At 44.1% G+C, this 20,219-nt stretch overlaps 1 protein-coding gene across 2 annotated transcripts in view; it reads right to left on the reverse strand.

Moving 5' to 3' along the window:
• USP22 (ubiquitin specific peptidase 22) overlaps positions 1-20,219 on the reverse strand; it is a 95,820-nt gene extending 75,601 nt beyond the window's left edge. The window contains exon 1 of one of the 2 annotated variants that reach the window (XM_027900284.1): positions 19,503-20,219. In XM_027900284.1, coding sequence (XP_027756085.1) covers positions 19,503-19,628 — 126 coding nt within the window. In that variant the 5' untranslated portion in view covers positions 19,629-20,219. The remainder of the gene's footprint in view (positions 1-19,502) is intronic. The other variant, XM_027900283.1, reaches the window with a different exon arrangement.

The raw sequence follows: 20,219 nt of genomic DNA on the forward strand, positions 1-20,219 counted from the left end.
AAAAAAAAAAAAAAAAAAGACACAAAAAGGATGGGTCAGGAATGCTGTGAAGAAAGAAAAGGGAATTTGAATCTTAATTTCCTGTAAAGATGGTTTCAGAATATCATTTATATATTCTTGACATTAAGCAGATATCACGGATCAGGAAGGTTCTGCATATTTTCAATTAAAAATAATATCTTAACACAGGGATAGTTTGCATAACGTGAAAATACGTATTTTTTTTTGTAGAGGTCTCAATCTATTTATGTCTACTTCTATTAATGACAGAGACATTCAGGAGTTCCCATCACACACCTGGAACAGCAGCAGGATCTGTAAGAGCACAGAGACCTTTAAGAAGAGATAAATGCACACACAAACCACAAGCCACCCCTCGGGTCTGGAGCTCGTGCACCTGACAAATTAGGGGGGCAGAACAGGAATAAGAGTTGCCTGCAGAAGATGCTTGGAAGAAGAGAAGCAGCCAGTCTGCTCATGGATTCCAGGTGATTGCCAGCAGTTCCTCCTGCACCTGCCAGTGCTTCACGGAGCCACGACAGTCACAACTGCAGTTCTGTCACATTTGTCAAGCAGAGAGAGACATAACTCAGATTGCACCTGACATGAGCAAATACCGGGCCCACGGCACGTCCATTAACACTGATAATTAAGATAAGTAGCGTTTCATTTAGCAAAAGGGCATCTGTACAGCAAAGCTGCAGACAGCTTTCAGAAAGAGAATTACTCAGATATAATTTACCGTTTATCAGAGAGTGTGAGAGTGCACACGGTTCTTTGTAGAGCGGAGCACAGAGAACTGCAGTTGTATAAATATAATGCTCCTGTGATTTAAATCATCTGCTTGAAAAGCAAAAAAAAAAAAATCATAGATCTGAGGACTCCCAACTGGAAAAGAGATACTAATGAAAACTGGAACATGCATTGGTGGAACAAATTGGTTTTTAACTCCTATTGCAAACTAAATTCATCTTTTAATCAGAAAGTAAGTTGGGAACACCAAAAACCAAACATATATAAAAAAAAAAAATACCAGAAAGGATAAATGGGAAAAAAAATCATGCACGTGGCTTAGCTGTGCTGCTCTGACAAAACACAGCAGACCTTGAAGCCTCTTTAATTGATTGTTAAATTAGTGAACCTGAGCCTTAAAAAGGCAGAGAAAAAACAGATTCTGTACTCTACTGGATACCACACACCTTGAAGCATCTCAAATTACCCATTCTCCACTTTTCCTGCCTCAGGATAAGTGAATTACCAATGACTATACGTGCATATTTTTTTTAACATATATACACACAAAAAAAACCCTCAATAAAGTTAAAAAAATACACTACAAGGATATTCTGTGCAATGAAACAAAGTAATGAAACCTCAAAATTCAAACCGAGACTTTCAATAGTTAACATCTGGAAATACATTTAAATTGGGGGAGGGGGGGGGGAGGGAATCCAACCCAAATCCTGAGCTCTGCCCCACAGCACAAAAAAGAAATAAATAACTGTTCACATAGTTATTATATTGCTAAATACCAGAACGCATTTTCTCCTCATACAGTTCTGGTCTCTCATGATACGGAAAGAAGTTCAATAGGAGTCTTCCATGAGACACTGGGATTGAAAGAAATAAATTTTAAAACCATTTACAGTAATTATTTGCATTTTCAGTAAAACAATAGATGAAGGCACTGTGTGATTAACCCTAATACAACAGAGCAGTGACTGTTCAGTTGTCCAGAACTCAGTAACTGAACACAGACTGACTGCAACAACCTACGGGACATTTTTGATTCTTTTATGGTTAGGATAATACCATGGAAAAGGGGAAAACTTTACCACAAGCAACTACTAAACCAGGCTTTACATACATTTTTGGGACTGTTTTTAATTGATTAACTACACATACATCTACATATAAACCCCCAAATCAGTGTGAGACCCCGCCTGATGGACGAGACAGGGCAGTGCACAAAGTTTAATGAAGCACAGGCTTAGGAAAGAGCCAACCACACACTTCAAACACACAGACTGCTGGCAAAACTAATAAAATTAATGCTTTGTTTGTTGATCATACATGAATTACAATTACAGTTTTATTGCTCTGTATTTAATTCAAATATACTCCATTGTTTCTTGACACAATTCTACGCTTCAAGAAAGATCAACGGAGTAATTAGAAAAGCTGTAAAAAATCAGTGTATTGAGTAGCATTTCCATAATTTCTCCCAGGAAATGATTAACAGCCATGAGATACCATGAGCAGTGCTTTTGAGGGACTTAAGGATATACTCGTTTTCCATTGAAAAGAAAGGTCTCCTTTGCAACTGGCTTCCCATCAGCCACATGATATTACTTCAAGGCTCTCTCCAAGGATAAGCTCTCGTGCTGCTACAGCACCAAAGTGAAAGGGTTTTGATTTTCAGACTGACAGGAAAAGTCTCCCTTGTTAAGGGGTTTTAAATTTGAATTTCAACTTCAAAAACAATTTAAAAAAAAAAGACAAAAAGGCAAGAAGGTCCATCCATAGGAAAAAAAAAAACCTGTGTCCATGGGGAGCTGAGTCTACACAGTCATTTCTGCTGACTTCACAACATCCTTCAGGGAAATCAAACTCGGCCAACAGTGTCTGTGCCGAGGCTTCCTTCATGTTAACACTGGTGTACAGGAGAACACACTGCTGGAGTGGGCAGAGTCAGCTGTACCACCAACCACCACCCTGCCAGAATCCAGCTGAAATCCCATTTCATCTTTGAGGTCCAGAGGGATTCTTACACCTGAGCAGCACCCTGGCTCAGTCTGTGCTGCTTGAGTAGCCTGTCGCTACTTAATTCCTCGTTACTCTCCACCCAAAAAAAAGAGGTTTTGCCTCCAACTCTTCTACATTCCCTCACTTTGTAGTAGATATTGGGCAGGCTTCTTTCCATGTCATTATTTTCAGTTTACTTACTTTCCACTCAGAAACTGCAAAGTTGTGTTGTTGTGCTAGAAGGTAATAATTTGTATCAAGCAGATAACTGAATTACAGAGAAGCCTGAGCAAACCCAGGCACACACAGCAACAGAGGATCTGTGGGTCCTGCCTTCCCTTCTGAATTTCACTTCTCTCCCCAGATCAGCAAGGATGGTCTGCTGGAATCCGCAGCTTCCCCTTCAGTAGGGAATCCATCTGATGCAATCACACAAGTTACCACATTGCATTCCACCAGGGAAACGTCATCAAAAGGTAGGACTGCACAGGCTCTGCCCCAAAGCTGTAAATGAGTGAGGTCTGAAACCAATCAGCTCAAGCAAACAGATGAGCTTAACAACTTCTTGTCTCCCAACTGAACAAGTGAACCTGGGAGGAGGGAGCAGCTACACTTGAAGATCTGAAACTGCAATCTCACCGGGAAAGAGAGAAGCGAGGTCCTTCCTTGTTCTTCCCCATACTACATAAACACTAACAGTTTTCAGAAACTTTTAATTATTTATTGCTCCCAACATCCTAACAAATATTCCCTGGCAGATGAGACACAGTTGTTTGCACGCTCGTCCACTGATTTGATTCGTCCTGGTATCCAAAACTAAGACAGACTTCCCAAAACTTAAGTTAGGGAAAACATTACATAGAGCAGCACATGAAAGCTCCAGATCCCTCACCCAAGTTAAACAACAGCAGACATTTGTGCATGCTTGGCATTGCTAAAAAGACATTGTATTTGCTATTAAAAATAACCACAGCACAACCTGAATGTTGGTAAGAACAGAGAACTCATCTGGCAATTTGTTCTAAGCAAATCCCTGCTCCTGCACTCACAGAAACGGTACCAGGAATAAATTCAACATCTGTAAGGTACAGATTGAGATTATTAAGTCTTTTATCTGAGCAAAAACCAGAACTGCCTTGGCATCCTGCACTTGAAAAACCAGTTAAGAGCTCAAAGCAAAACCAGGGGATTCTGGAGAAAAGTATTACAATTGTAAATCACCAGTAATCTCACAGAGTAAAGCAAAAATATTCCACAAGATCCAGTACAGATTTCTAGTCCCGATCTCTTGCTTTGTCTCTATGGTTATAAACACAGGCAGTGTTTGGGGGACAAACACATGGTCTTTAAGCATTAACAGCAGGATTAAAAAGCACTTGAGAGCATTGCCTCGGGCCTTCTTGAGAGCACCTGAAACTGCTGAAAAAAAACTCCCTGCCAAGCAAAGAGGCGGTTTGCTCACATCTAAAAGAAGCCCTTTCTCCTCCTGATTTTCAAGGCAGTGTTTCCTATAACCCAACAGTGCAAAGAATTAAGGTAGAAGGAATAATGACATTCATAATAATGTAATTCTACAGGAACTTCTCTTAAAATACAAGCAAGGATTAAAGTCACTGGTGACACAATGCCCAGCCACTGGATATTACGAGATATGCTGGAAATACACTGGGAAAAGTTTATGTCTGACTAAACAATCAGTAAATCTCACTGCCCTGGAAATCAGACCCCAGCACACAAAACATAACGGGCACCTCGTGAAAAAAAATCTACACAAGTTGCAATTTTCTACAGCACATACATGAGGGCAAAAGTCAAGTTGTGCTGGGGGACTCAGATCCCGTACAAAAAGCCACCTATCTTCTTCAGGGCTCCACAGCATCTCAGAGACAAAACAGCTACTGATGTTATGGGCTTGTGGAAGCCTCAGGAGGGACAGATGTGACCATGTAACAGTGGTGACCTGTGCCCTGCAGTGTGGTGACAGAATCATCTTCCAGGGAGCCCAGATAACAAGTTTACAAGATTCAGCCATAAACTCCAGGCACAGGATAAGCATCCTGGGGCACTGAGAGCAGTATAAAATTAAAATTCCAAGTCAGGTATTTTCTAAGCACCTACTCCAGCTCAAGTAGTTTTAACTAAACCAAACAGCATCTTTAGGCCAGTGCCTCGATACACTGATATCCAGAGTTCACAAAGTTTCTCCTGCTTTTGGAAGATCCTAAAGGACACAGATGGCAGAGGCGACAGTTCTTCAGAATGGAGCCAACCTAGTCACTCATGCTCCTAAAGAAAATAAACCTTCCACAGCACCCAACTATAGCAGAGAACAGAACTGAAAACACTGTTTAATTCCTTTTTAAATTCCCCTCACCCTACCTTAAAAGCCTGCCTTCCTTTTTATCCTGAACACAAAACAGAAGTCACCTACAAGAAAAACCAGAAAAATGAGCCACAATCAGAAGTTCACCCACCTCTTTACCAGTGTTACACAGGAATGTGTTTCACTGTATAATAGTTTTTTCCTCCCTGAAGTCAGAACAGTCATAAAAAAGGGGGAGGGGAGGCTGATTGCACAGAGTTCTACAGCATCTGGCTATGCAATAAGACTCTTGAAATAATTTTCTCTAGTGTAGCATACAGCCAACAAATCTGGCAAGAAACAACTTTCAGCATGTGTTGCTGTGACAGCAATGAATTATCACCCCAGTCTGCAGCAAGATTAACACTTACAACCTTGGCACCAAGAACAGTCTGCTCAGGCTCGGTGGCAGGAGGAGGGCTCCGAGCTCAGGCTCGAAAGGGTGGGCTCACCGTAAGAAATTAAGAGCACAGAAATGCAGACATTTGCCTCAACTGTAAACAAACAGATAATTTCTAGGGGAAAAGGCACTGTACAGCCAGAGGGGTGGGAGCACCAAGGAAAACTCATGGTATGGAGGAGAAAAAGAGTAAGCAGCCATTGCAAACAAGACACTGCCTGTGATAGAGGATGCGCTCCGAAGGACAGACACGGAACAGAAATCAGGAAACAACCCAGCAGGTTCCTCCTGCAAAGACACTGAGGTATCCAGTCAAACCAAGCTGACATGAAATAAACTGCTCTGAAAGCCTGGTGCAACCTGCAGAAAAAAAGCAACAGAGTCCAACTTAGGACATTACTTGTGTCATGTTCTGTGTGTTCTGCAGCAGAATCTGCCGCCACCTGTGAGTTAAGGGCAGGTTCAAAACCAGCTCTGGCCTCACTGGAAGGTCTGAGGAGACGTTCCATCAAAACCATCTCTACCAAGAAGCAGATTCAGGGTCATCCATTCCACTTTTCCAGCCAAGTGACCATGAAGAAACTTGAAAACAAAGCTCTTTACCACAAGTTCTTGAACCAAAAACTGCAGAGGGAAGTGAAGAAGGACACAAAGCTGAAGAAAACCTGGTGGAATCTCCTTCCTGCTTGAACAATCAATCACCATGCTTAGACCTTCTGCTCTGCAGAATCGACAGGACTATAAAGCATAACTTCTGCTCTTTCATCTGGTTTGCTACAATTTTTTTTTTATAAACAGTTCGGCGATTTCACCAATCATCAGCTTCAACTCTAATGCAACTTTACTTTGCTTCATGAACCAGAAGAAATGTATATTAATGCTGATAGAGATGATTTCACATGTTATGTGCTCTACTTTCAAGATCTTAACTTGAAGGAAATACTCTAAGAAGCTCAGCAGTGTAAGTTGAAGCACATGAACAGGTGAGGTTAAACAATTCAGCTCTGAGGAAGACCAGGAAAAAAGGATTTCATCTCTTGAAGGAAAAAAAAAACCTAATTCACTATTAGTAGCTGGATGTAAGAGTATTTAAAGTGACAGGAAGAGTCTACAGGCATCACACTCAGCAAGGGTTTAAACAGAACAGAGATTTCTGAATGACAAAGGGAAGATTTCACAATTTCCTTGAAAAGCTTTATTTCAGATACCTGTAAGTAGATATAACACACCTGCAAGCTCTCGATGCAACAGCATGAGAGAGAATTAAGAGAACAATGTGTGTTGAGAATTTTGTAAGGAAGCTATTACAAGCCATCTACTACCTTGCTAGGAAATTGCCTCCAACTCCCTGAGATTCCCCGAGATTCCAAGCCTCCCTGTGCAAAAAGACAGCAAAACTGTTGTGCAGCAAAGAAGAGCACACACTGAGCAGAAGCAGTTCCTGTAACTAAAGGTGAATTTTCTTTGTAAAGAAATCAGGCAAGTGCATCTAAACCTTTAAAATTAATTCTCACCACGCTTTTCTCCCCAGTGCTTCATCGCTTCAAGCTGGTGTATCTTGGGTGATGGACACAGCCTTAAATCACTTGTCTTCGCTGCTACAAGACAAAATGATGACTCCCAAACTTCTGGCATGTCCTAAGAGATCCCTAAAACACCTGCATTCTGTCTTCAAAAGCAGAGGTAAATATTCTTTAGGCTGGAATAGAGTAACCACTGCTTTCTGTGGTCCATTCTTCCAATTCACCTTTCCAGCACAGATAATCACCGGGGCAAGGAAGCTACAGGGCACATCCTTCCTTGCCTATTCCCACCAGTATCCAGCCAGTTCTGGAGGTTGACAGGTGTTGGGGTTTTTTTTGTCTCATGATAAATTGTTCTTCCAGTAAGTCCTTTTCACATATTATCATGTTAACTGCCTTATTTAAATCAGACACTTGAAATACCTGCCCAAAGCAGGCTCGTGTGCCTCAGCTGGGTGGGTTTTTCAGCTTCAGTTCTGCAGATGTTGGGTTGTGCCAACTACCTGTGCAGCAAACGCCACCAGGGGAAAATCCAGGCTTGGCAGCTATTTTGGGCTGCTGGATTAGAAGGGTGAGCTGCATTAATGGGGCAGCGAGAACAAAGTCTTCTGGGTCAAGAGAGTGAGGAAACACTGGGTGTGTCTCAGCTCCTCCAGACAATATCTGTGAGCAGCCATCAGGGAATCTGATTCTTGGAGGAATTTCACCCAAATTTCACCCATTTACTGTCCTCGTTTCCCCAAGATTGAAATATTCAAGCACCTTGTTTTTGTGGGGAACTTCTTGTGCAGATGAGATTATTCTACACAGACTGGGCATGTTCCTGAATACAAAGCCAGCCACAGCTGAAAATATAATGCAGTAATACCAACAACTGATTTCACTAGTATTCTAAAAGATACATTTCCTTCAGTAAAAACTAAACCATCAGTTCCACAACTGAAGGGAGTAAAACTTCTGTTATGCCTCATTTTTGAGCATATCTAGAGTTGTCATTTCAGGCAGCAAAATGAAGGGTTTGAGGCTGTGTTTCATTTTAATAAAAGAAATTAAAAAATATCAGCATTACAACCTTTTCCTTGTCTGGGCATCTTATGGATAACAGCATTTTTCGGTAGCTAGGAAAAAAAACAGGGCAACATACCAGGAAACACCACACTTAATCAAAGTGAAAAAATCTGTCTTAATAGCGAGCATCTGTACAAGCTATGGAATGTAACATTTCACAGATACAGCACAGAAGCTAGAGAAAACTAGAGAAAAGGAGACACTGAACACATTCAAAATGTTTAAAAGCTGAACACTTTGAATACATATGAATACATAACTGTATTATGAATCTACTCAAAAAAAAAAAAGGCCTTAATCCAATCCTTCCCATGGCTTCACCAGCACAAGAATAACTGATTCCCAGGATAACTGCCTGCCCGGGGATCCCCGCCGGGGCTGCAGAGGCAGCACCTCTCCACGACCCCAGGAAGCACGTTTGGCTTTCACTGGAGCGCTGCTGTCTCCATCTGGCACAGCGGCCCCGCAGGGCTCCAGCCAGCTGGCACCGCTCGGAACAGCCCTGGGGCTGCTCTACACGGCGCAAGGGAGGAGGCCAGAGGAAAACCAGCACCATAAAGAGATAATTTACAGGCCCATTATCCCATCACCCTCAACTACACGCAGCAGCAGCATGATCCAGGCACATGCCCCCGTGACCACACGCTTTAAACCAACAACAACAACAACAACAAAAAAGTTACATCATCTCACCAGAGTCTGATTATAAAAGATGGAAATCTTTAACTTCGAGACGGGTCTGTTTAAAAAAGAGGGACACAAGCGGCTCGTAACTTGATTACTCAGAAAAACACTATTCATTTCATTAAATTAAATGTAACATGAAAAGTGGATTTGCTGTAATAGCTAATCACAGATTACAGGCATTCTACACTCCCCAATTCATTTATTTTTCACAAGGAAACTGGGTTAGAAGAAAGTTATTTGCATATACAGGAATAAACTCCAACAACTGCAGGCATGAGACAAGTTTCATGTATCGGGCTCAGCACACACCAGAGCATCACCTGTGAAAACAGCAAGTACAAGCACACAACTGCAGCACTAACAGAGGTTCCCTTCACCCCTTTGGGATGAAATCAGTATTAGAAACCCTTACAGGAGAAGCCATGAGCACAAGGAGAACACTCACACTCAGTCAGTCACTGGCACAGACCAGAGGATGGAGCAGTCGTTACTCAAACTGCCACCACTCCGGTCCTCTCCCATCACCCAGACACTCCTCCCCTCAAGCTCTTTGATCAGCCCTACCTTGACATGTAACGCAGGGCCAGTTCAGGTGAAATTATAGTAACAGGAGGGGGAAAAAAAAAAAAAAAGCCTTTTTCATCTTCATCTGTCCTTTCTGGTTCACGGCAGTCGCACCAACATGACACAGCAATCGGTACAACAGCAAGAACATGCAGCCCAGAGCTGAGCAAAGACACACACACCCCCACCAAGAGCTGGATTTCACATTCCCCACTCATCAATCTTTGGTGAGAGCGCACAGAAAGGTCCAAATCTCCCATCTCTTGCTGTCCTCTGGTGCATCAAATGTTGCCTGTCCTGTATCTCAGTGGGATTCTTCCCACCCAGACCATTCACCAATTCCATCATGGATTTGTGTCTCACTAGGACCCCCACACCTATAACTAGTTTTAAATTTCAGTTCAAGCATTTAAAATTTGTCAGATGTGCTAACCTGCCTTCTCTTTAATGGCCTTTCTTGCGTTCTTTTTACCACTGCATAAAACAACTTGTCTGCAAAGCAGTTTCAACCTCCAGGTACAACATGCTTACAGAGTTAAATCACTTCCTCTATAAAGAATTGCTGTACTAAAGTAATTCTTCAGGTTACTGCTAGGTTGGAATTCTATTTTTCTGCAGTCAGACTCTTGAAGTACGTGGCCTAAGACGGGCAAAACCCTCCACCTTCTAACTGCCCGAAATCTTGCAATAAGAGCCTGAAAACTTGCATTTCAGTGATGTCTCTTGACCTCAGACATACCAGGATCTCTCCCCTCATTTCCTTTTTATAACATACTTAACTGCATGGATGAGGATTCACTCAGCATCACAAAGCAATTCCTCTAACGCTCCATGTATATTTTTTCACGCTTGACACTGTTTCACAGATTTACAGTGACCTACTCCATATAATTATGAACTCTGGTACCACTCGATTTATCTTTGTGATTTAGGTCCCTTCAATTAGCAAAGAAGTGGTTGAGAGCAACTCTTCTGCACGTGCAAGTTTCACTCAATTCCAGGACCTGAATCAATGCAGAAAAGTTACAAAGAGACACAGAAATTTAATTTATTGGGGCAACCCTTGAATTTATGTATCAGAAGTCCTAAGAAGTAGAATTACTGTGTAATTGATGTGTAGAATTACACATCAAGAGGGCAGTAAGTAACTCTGTCCAGCATAATTTTAAGATCAATTTCCTTCGGGAACAGCCTCAAAGAGGGTCTAGTTCCTCTTCACACACAGAACTGCAGAAACTCTTGAAACTATTTTCACTGCTTTCCTCTTTTCTGTTCTCCACATCACCACTAAGATCATCCCACATTCAAAACCACAAAATGTAGTCATGAATGACCAGAGAAGTGAGTGTTAATCATTCAGATATAGTATCCAACAAGGAGTTTTCCGGAGGGGATGCTTGCTAAGAGAGCAGGGCAGAAGTGAGCGATGCAGAGGAAAGATGGAATGAGAATTTCAGCCCGGTCACCAGCTGGCAACAGGACAGAGGTCCAGTTAAGAACAAAAGTGGGCAGTAACAGGAAGATAATGAAGCACAGAAAAGAAAAACATAAAACCCTAAGACAAATTTTGCATTTGTCACTGGAGGGCACAGGGTCACAAAAGCTCACCTAACACAAACGAGGTACTGAAATCAGTCAGCTATCTCAGCTGTCTGCACTTACCAAGCTGTCATACATCTGCTGGGCAATAAATCTTACCTTTATTTACCAAGTGTATTCTAAAGAAGGTCCCTTAAAATCTGACTTGCAACGCAACAGCAAGTCTGACTGCACAGGACAGAAGCACAAACTTTCATAATTAGACAAATTTTGGGAAATAACATCAGGTTGTACAAAGACACAAAAAGGGGAAAATTGCTGTTTTAAGAGAAATTGGCATAGGGGGAAGCAAAAATAAAGGTTATAAGCTGCTGTTTTCTCTCCTTGTGCTGATAAACACTGAAGTAATTCAAGTCTGTACTTGATGCAAAAACAAAAGCCCTTTAAAAACAGAAGCAAAACATACTTATAAAAGCCCTGGCAGTCAATTCAGTGAGATGGATCCAAAGCCAAATCCTATTTAAAAGGGGCTACTTGGATGCATGAACTTGTGAGTGACAGGCGAGGCAATCACCACAAATGGAAGCGGGTGCCACATGGGTGTTTGATACTCCATCACCCCCATCACTGAACTGCACTCAGCTACTGCAGGGTCTTTTATGTGCTCAGGAAAAACAAAAGGTACTCAGAACTTGATGAATTTTGATTTTTGGTTACACTACTTTTTAAATTATGGATTAAAATATGGATGAAAACTCTGTTTAATGCAGTAGGGAAGAGCTGCAACACAGGACTCCAGATTAGGACACCAATGAAAAAGAAGAGATATTCTAATAATCCCTCAAATGAAATGTAGGTTAATGGTCTTTAGAGTTCAGTTTTTAGAAATACAACTCATTGAATTTATGAAGTTATATTTTTGTATGTGCAAATCAACTGTCCCATGGCAAAACCAGCAGAGTAAAAGGACAAAACCCATTTAAGCTCAGTCAAACCTCCCTCCTCTCTTCAGACCTACTAAGCAGTGTCACAGTCAGGGAGCTGCTTCTCACTACTACTTTGAATATGAGGATATCAAATGTATTTGGCATGCTTAATGTCAGAATTTATTATGGGACGTGAAAACTCGCACTAATCCCAATATTTACATTAAAAAGACACCACATTTTAAGTGTGTTGAAAACAACTTTTGTTACCATGTCCACTTTTTCCCCCCCCCTTTTTTTTTTTTTTGAGTTTCACCTTGTCTGATACCCAGGTTTTTTATTCAATGACAAATTTAGTACACTGTAGACCTTCACAGAAATATTTCCCACCAGGGATATGCTGACATCACCACTGATACTATGCAAGAGGTAGACAAGAAGAGCCACATTAATTTCAAGCTCCATTAAACACAGGAAAGGAAGAATGAGAGGAGGGGAAAAAGTTCTCTTTACCAACTTGGAAAAGCAGCAGAGATAGGCAGAAAAAAAAAATCAAGAATTTTACATTAGTGTTACATATCACTGAGAGGTTTAAAGAAAAATAGAGTCAAACCTTGAGTAATATTCTACTTAAGTAGAGAACTGGAAAAAAAAAAACACAACAAAGACGAGTATTTGCTGTATTCCACACACAAAAGAATGTGACAGACAGACTGCTGCTAATCAGTTATCAACTGATAAAAGTGAATCTCAGGTTACTTCGAGTCAACTGGTGTCTGGTAACAGTTCACTTTACGGATCCTCAAATAGGTCTTCAAATAGATAAAGTGATTCTTTTCTTTTAAATGGGAGAGATCAGCTCGATGGCAGCTGCCCCAGCACTGAAGGAAACCACAGATCGTTCTGGACCTGCTGTGCCAGTTGCATTAATGTGGTCCCACTGCTTAGGGGAGAAAAAAAAAAAATAAAGGTGTTTTGAAGCAAACAGAACGCAGGTTAATTTTGCAGGGAGTAACTCTTTACAGCATTGATTCTATTACCAGCTAATGCAGCAAAGTTCTTAGCTTGAATTAAGCCGAGTGTACATAAAGGAGTGCCAAATCAATATGTAAGAGAACACAACTACCAAGACTGAGCTCTCATCTATCTGCTCCCAGAACTGCTTCTGCTAAGGAAAGGTTCCCAGCCCAGGCCTCTCGGATAACATATGGCTCCCCCTGCGCTCCAGCACTGCTTTGCTGACAACAGAGTCCAGGAGAACAGAATCAACCCTAATGGCATTACAGCATTTCACTCACTTTGCTCCATTGTCCACAGGTTAACAAGAAACCGGAGAGGGCTGCTCTAGGCAGCTCCTTCTGTCCAGGGAAGGCTCTAACAATGGCTCTTAGCCTGCTTTAAAAACAAACAACAAACAAACGAGAAAGCTTCTTTCGAAATAACGATCTCGTAAGGCCAGCAAAAGGTACACAGGTCACCTTCAAACTGCCTTTCTCTTGATGCCACTATACCTGATGTAGAAGTAAGAAAACAGATGTACCTCCTCACCTTAGGAGCCACCACAGGCTACAGACACATGACAAATACTTGGAGAACCACAGGAATACAAGCACTAAAAAACCCCAAACCTAATGCTTTTTAGTCAATTGAAATAGAAAGGTGTGCCTGATAAAAAGCAGCCCTACACCTATCAAAAAAAAGACAACAAGAAACCATAGTTTCTTCATAGGAATCCACAGATTCAGGGGAATTCATAGTTCCACAAATGAGCAGGAAAACAAATGGGTGCTTGGTTTAACGTGGGAAACGCAAGCTTTTAAACTGAATTAATCTTTGGTTTAAAACAAATCAGCCACCACTGGGAATCAAACGAACAGTTCAACAGAATTTGTTGCAAAGCAGGATCCACATAATCCATCCAAAGGAAAACACTTTTTGGTTTTTTTGCTCAAATTCAAGGAGCAGTAAAGTCAGGAGAAGGGGAGCCAGCAACTTCCACTATCACTCAGTAACATTTACCCATAGATTTGTTCCTCCAGTTACTAAACCAGAAAATCCTCAAATTAAAGGAGGAGAGTAGAAGGCTTGCAAGCAATTTGCAGCTCCAGTTTCACATTAACGCTCCAGATTAAGGCTTGAAACAAAAATGAGGCTATCAGCTAACCTTTGTTTGGGGTTTAAAGCTTTGATGGCTTAAAATAAAGCTCAACAGATAGTCCAGCAAATCAAACAAAGCCATTCCACTCTGCTCACCTTCACACTACTCGCTGTCATTTCAGTTTAAAAGCTTTCAGCATTAAGCAAATACAATCGTGGACTGCAGACAAAATTAAAGAGATGCTATGACTGCTCCTGACAAACAGCTTGGCCATGAGCAAACCTCAGCTGCCGATAAGACTACAGATGAAAAAAGAAGAAACTTTCCTGTCCAACACATCCCTATTTTTTTCCTTCACCAGCTTGTGCAGGAAGCTCTGCAACAAGGGAACAAACACAACTATGCTGAAAACTGCATTTATCGTGTTTGTTTGTCTCTCCATCCATGCTGAAAAACAGAGAAATCCTGATGGTTCAGATCCCACAGCTCGAGAATTGCTATTTGCCACCTTCGAGTTCACAGCCCAAGACTAATTCCCAACCTTTGGCCCAGAAATCAGCCACTGATTAAAAAAAAAACAAACAAAAACCACCACAATGTGGTACAGGATACAAAATAGGGATTAGCACCACTAGGAAGAGGAAGGCCTTGTATTACATTCTTTGGTGCCAGGGACACAAACTCGGTGGAGATTTCTCAACCTGGCTTGTCCCACGTACACAAGGAGCTAAAAATCTCACGTGTGGACACCTCTCACACCAGAGATGGTGTCTGCACACCAAGAGGAAAGAGAGCATTACCTGCAGCAGGTCTAAGGGCCCTTTTAGTCCTTAGAGGTTAGGACCTAAGGAAGATTGTTCAGGCATGAAACTGGAGACCTCCTGAACAATGAAGCTTGCAGTGGACTCTGACACTTCTCGTGGGCTTTCAGGGAGTTCCCACAGCACACGGCAAAGAAAAGCATCCTTCCTGAGCCAATCAGAGGGTTCACACAGGCAGCCAAAGTAGAGCATGCAGCTGAAAAAGAGACATGTTTCTTCAATCCTGGCCTCCTCTCTGAAATTCCCCACAGGATTGGTAGTCCAGAAGTTTGGTGCACGTGCTACAAACGTTAAAGAAAAACAAGCTGAGGTTTCCTTACTCATTTAAAAAATCCACCGAGCCTGCGAAGGCAGCACAGCCTGCTGAGGTTCCTTGCCCAAAGGACAAGCAAAGCACAAAGCAAATCACCTCAGCAACACTCCCCTGTTCCTGGACAGGTACACGGGGCAAGGCCCTTTGGGAGAAGACGTGCCTCAACAGGCCTGAGATGAAAAGTTCCACCAGCAGCTCACCCTGAGACTGCAAGGTCATTTCAGCAAGAACGTGACACGCTGACTTAGAATGTGAACCACAAGACTTGCTACTGAAAACATGACACGGCATTTATTTGCTAAGTTGTTATTATTAAGCTTTTTCTGCTTTGGAAGTTAGGAAACGGACCCAAGTCATTTCAGGTTTAAGTAAGTGAGCCGATTACGTGTCAAAATATTGTAAGGAGCAACGAGCTGAAGCCACAAGTTCACGGGGAGAAGGACACCTGAAGAAAGGTCATCACCTATCAGAGCAAATGTTTCCTCCTATCTGAAAGCATCAGTCGGTCTGGAGGGTCCATGTAAAGAGAGAAGAATGGAAAAAAACAACAGAAGCTCTCAAACAGGAAGAAATACGCCAGAACGCACCCGCTGTCAGTGAGAGTGCACAGCCCCTGACAGGCAATTATTCTTCGATCTATTGGCTGAAGCACTGAACAAACATTCTGAAATTCCAGATAGAGCCTTGTGCATATCACAACTGTGGTCAAAATGACCAGTTTACTTTTATCATCGTGAGCCTTTTCGGGACAGTGATAATAAGAAGCATTCAGAATGAGGCAGTTTTCCACCAAGAAGTATAGTCCAGGAAGACAAAATTTAGTCATAAATTTAGCTGCCCTTCAAGCACTGAGACCATTACTCACCAAGCCCTGGGCACTAAGATGCACTTGCATGTCTAATTGCTCACTGATGGGGACCACAAACTACATCTGACACTGCAAAACGTTTTTCTCGTCTCTAATTTTAAAGGAATAAGCAAAATGTTTCAAGTGTGACCCTTCGGAAAAAACGGGAAAAGCTGACGCCAAGGGCTGGCAAAAGTCTTTTCAGCATCCTCTGTCTGCTCTGAAATTCCTAAATGGGGGGTAGTGGTGTCAAATTTAAGGACCTCTTATGCAGTGTTACTTAATTGTGAGGTAATTTCCACATCAAAATATTCAAGGTAAAGTCCACGACCTACAGAAACAGGAGCTTTGCCCTCAGTTTATTAAACACATTCTAACTATGGCAAATCAAAAATCAAGGGTCAAAATCCTAACCCCGACCCAGCCCACCCTAATTTTTGCCACTTTAGCTGCAACTTTGAACTACAATAATTACAGTTTCCAGAGTCAGCCTTCAGATTTCTCCCTCTCCTCCTGTTCCAATCTCCAGCGTGACAGGCGGGTTTTGTCTCTGCTTAGGCTTCACTATCAGCAACACAATTGCACCACGGCAAACCCTGTGCCCGGAACAGCTTGTACAGAGAGAGCTGCACTTGAGTTTGGCCAAGATGCAGTGAGATGAGGCAAGTCCCGGCCTCCCTCCTTCGCGTCGGGTACAACAATGCACCACGGTGACAGCTCAAATCCCAGCGCAGGCACACACACACACACTCCTCCAATCTTCACCAGAATGCCAGTGCCTCCGAAGATACATGTGTAATTACCTCTTGGTTCTGACTGAGGATTCGAACACAGGTTCAGGAGACAGCTTTCCCACCATAAACCAGCCTCGGAGCCATTCTGCTCGAACCGCTGGCTGTAAAGCAAACTGAGCCACGAGCTGAAGCTCGTAAAAGCTTATTCACAGAAAAGGCAGGTATTAAAAACGAAGAGCACAGCACTAAAATGGTCTGCCAAGGCAGAACGCAGAGGAGGTAGAGCAGGAGAACGGACCCTTTCTGCCCCCTGCAGTTCCCACTGCTCCCTGGATTTTTAAGACAGCCTTAGGAGGGAGAGCAGTTACCATTCTGGAACCAGAACCATTTACATCTGGCTCTCACCAACAGCCAAGGCGTTTTTACAGCTGCGTTCATCTGATCAACAGTGAAAATGCCCAATGATCAGCTACACGTATGGAATGTTTCCTGTAACAACCGCATGATGTGATTGCCCCTTATCACAAAAAGACTATCACCTTCTAACAAACCTTTAATTTAGCTCCATCATTTTGATTAAGGCTAATAAGAATCTTCACCAATAAAGACGCAGTCACAGCTATGCTCCTAGAATATATATATACATATTCCACATGTACACATAAAATATTAAAGGACAAAGGATTGTTTTCTAGTTATTTATTTCTAATTGTATGGACCATCTAGTTAATTTATTTATGGTTATTGGACTATAAACGTGCCACCAAACAGAAAATTCCATCTATCAAATTTTACATATAAAACTAGAAGGCATTCATATGGACAGGGAATTTCAGTAAAGAAAAATTCCATGGAAGAAGGTCTCATGTCCATATGCAGGGGAGGCAAGTACCTTAATTGTCATTTATAGACTTTCTCCAATCCTTATGAACACAGACAGGGAATGAACCCCAAAATTCAGCTACCCAAAATGGTACCCTGTGATGATGATCATGTGCTCCCACATATTTCAGGTGGGCTGAATTCAGGTATCCAACTATTTTCACACTGACAATCTGCTTAAAAAAAAACATGGGGGGGAAAGGCATTTTTAGCACGTATTAGGAAAACTGGTGTTTTCCATGAGCTGACAGATAATTTTGCAACAACCCTGTTCTGCTTTATGAGCCTAGCTGTGCAAAGAGGAAGTGAGAACAGATTGATTACAATGGAATATTATGTATTTCCAGCTGTTTTCTCAAGCAATGATGAACACATCCCTACCATTAGATTCCAGAAGAAAAAACTGTTGCAGCCTACAACTGGTATGCAGGTTACAAAGGATGCTCCATATTTATAAAGAAAAAAAGGTAGTTTTGCTAAAAAAATTTTATTTTCATTCTTGCAAGTAGCACTTGCTTTGTATTTGTCTGAGACATCTTTATACCTCACTTGTATTTTTTTCCTTCCCCAGCACATATATAATTTTTTCCTCCATTTAAGCTGTAAGCGCCACCTATTATATCCCAATTTGTATTTTGACATACTAAAGGCTAAATAAACCCAAATTTTGACTAATATGCTTCATAATATTGGCTTGTAGGGGGATTGTAGGATATTGAAAACAAGTCTGGCTACATTTTGCAGGGCTATCAAGTAACTGAATACACTTAAAACATGTTTCTTCTCAGATTCCATTTTTTCCTCTTCAAGTAAAAAACTGGAAAACTGGATTCTCCTGAGAACATGAACCGAACACAGAAAAATGGTTTGGCACCTCACCCCTGAAGTCCATCCTTCATGCTCTACTTCTATTATGAATAATAAGCTGAGTAGCTTAATGCAAAGCACTGGGATCTGAAAGTTCTCAGTGGGTTGCTCCAATACAAACACAATCCGTGCTGTCCCAAAAACCAAGTTCTGCTCCGTGTGTAGCTCTTGCCTTCCCCTCCTCAGTCACCAATGCGACGACTGACAGAAATCTGCCAAGTCACTTTGAAGCAAAAACTAGTTGATTCTGGGGAAAAACAGTAATTAGTTGCACAGCGAAGAGAGAAGCCCTCCAGAAACATGCATGTGGACAGGGATGTCATTTAGGAGATAGGTGGGGGGAAAGAGCTCTCCCTGCCTTTTCCCCGCTTTACAGGGATTTTTCCCAGGCGCCAACAGCTCCCAGAGCTCCCCTGCCCTTCCCTGTACTCCAGGCTCAGCCAGTTTCTTCCCCCCACGCCCCACTAGGGCAGGAATCCCCTGTTCCAAGTGGATTAGGAGCACGAGCAGATTTTTTTTTTTTTTTTCAAGAGGAAAAAAAAGAAAACCCAACCCACACAGACATAACCGAGCGAGCCGCAGCCGCGGCGCCGGGACCCGCTCCCAGCCATTGTGCTCCGCGCAGCCCCCCAGGCTCGGGCGCGGCCCCGCGGGGCTCCACAAAGCCCCGCCGCAGGCCGGACGTGCCCGGTGCCCCGGGCCTCCCCTCCCCCCGGTATTCCGGGAAACCTCCGGCAGGAGGAGGAGGAGGAGGAGGAGGAGGAAGCGGCGGCGCTGCGGAACAGCCCCGCTGCGGAAAAGCCGCCGGGGCAGGTGGCAGGGAGAGAGAGAGAGAGGCCCCGCCGGGGCTGGTTCTTCCCTCCTCCATCCCGGTGCTCCCCCCCACCTCGCCATCCCGGAGGCACCGAGCGCTTCCTCCTCTCTCCCTCCCTCCCTCCCTCCCCCCAGCACCGCGTGCGGGAGCCCGGGCCCCTTCCCTGGGAAGCCCGGGCCCACCTGCCCCGTGGGGAAGGAGGGAGGGAGACCCGACCCATCCCCTCCCCGAGGCGGCGGCGGGTGGGTCGGGGAGGGAGGGAAGGAAGGGAAGGGAAGGGAAGGGGGGTGGATGCGAGCCGCCCCCGGGTACCTTGCGCTTCCTGGTCTCGGCCGAGCCGCTCCACACGAAGCACTGGTAAATCGCCCGCAGGTTCTGCTTCCAGTTCTCCACCTTGAAGCCGGTCACATGGCAGCACCCGGCCGCCGGCGGACTCATGTCAGACCCCCCCACATCAATCCGCCCGCACACGGGCCGGGCCGGCGGGCAGCGAGCCGGCCCCTTCCCCCGCCCCGCAGCACCGACACGGGCCGGGGCCCCCCCGCCCTCAGGGGCTCCGGCCCCTCACGCCGCCGCCGCCGGGGAGCCGCTGGCACATAGAGCCGGGGCTCCGCCACGGCCCCCCGGCTCCGAACAAAGCGCGGCGGGCGGGCAGCGCGCACTCCCTCCCGCCCTTCTCCCGCACACACAAAGATGGGGCGCTCTGAGGCGAGCAGGAGAAGGAGGAGGAGGCGGCGGCTGTAGCGGCCGCTGCCGCCCCCGGAGTGGCCGCCGCTCCCTTCTACCTCATAGAGGCCGCTGTGGAAGCGGCGGGCGGAGAGGAAGGGAGGGGAGGGGGGCGCTGGCGGCGGAGGCGACCCTGGTCGCGGTGCGAGCGGGCGGTGTGTGGGGAAGGGGGCGAGTCCCCGCCCGCCGCCGCTCCAGCTCCCCCCGCCGGCGCCCGCACGGCTCTTGTCCCTTTAAACCGCCCCCCCGCCTCCTTCGCCGGCTCCTTCCTCCTCCGCCTCGCCCGCGCCCCCCCCGCCCGCC

Source organism: Empidonax traillii, unplaced genomic scaffold (genome assembly GCF_003031625.1).
Source record: "Empidonax traillii isolate 1590-97213 ecotype Southwest subspecies unplaced genomic scaffold, ASM303162v1 scaffold717:size860381, whole genome shotgun sequence".
In the NCBI taxonomy this organism is placed as follows: domain Eukaryota; kingdom Metazoa; phylum Chordata; class Aves; order Passeriformes; family Tyrannidae; genus Empidonax; species Empidonax traillii.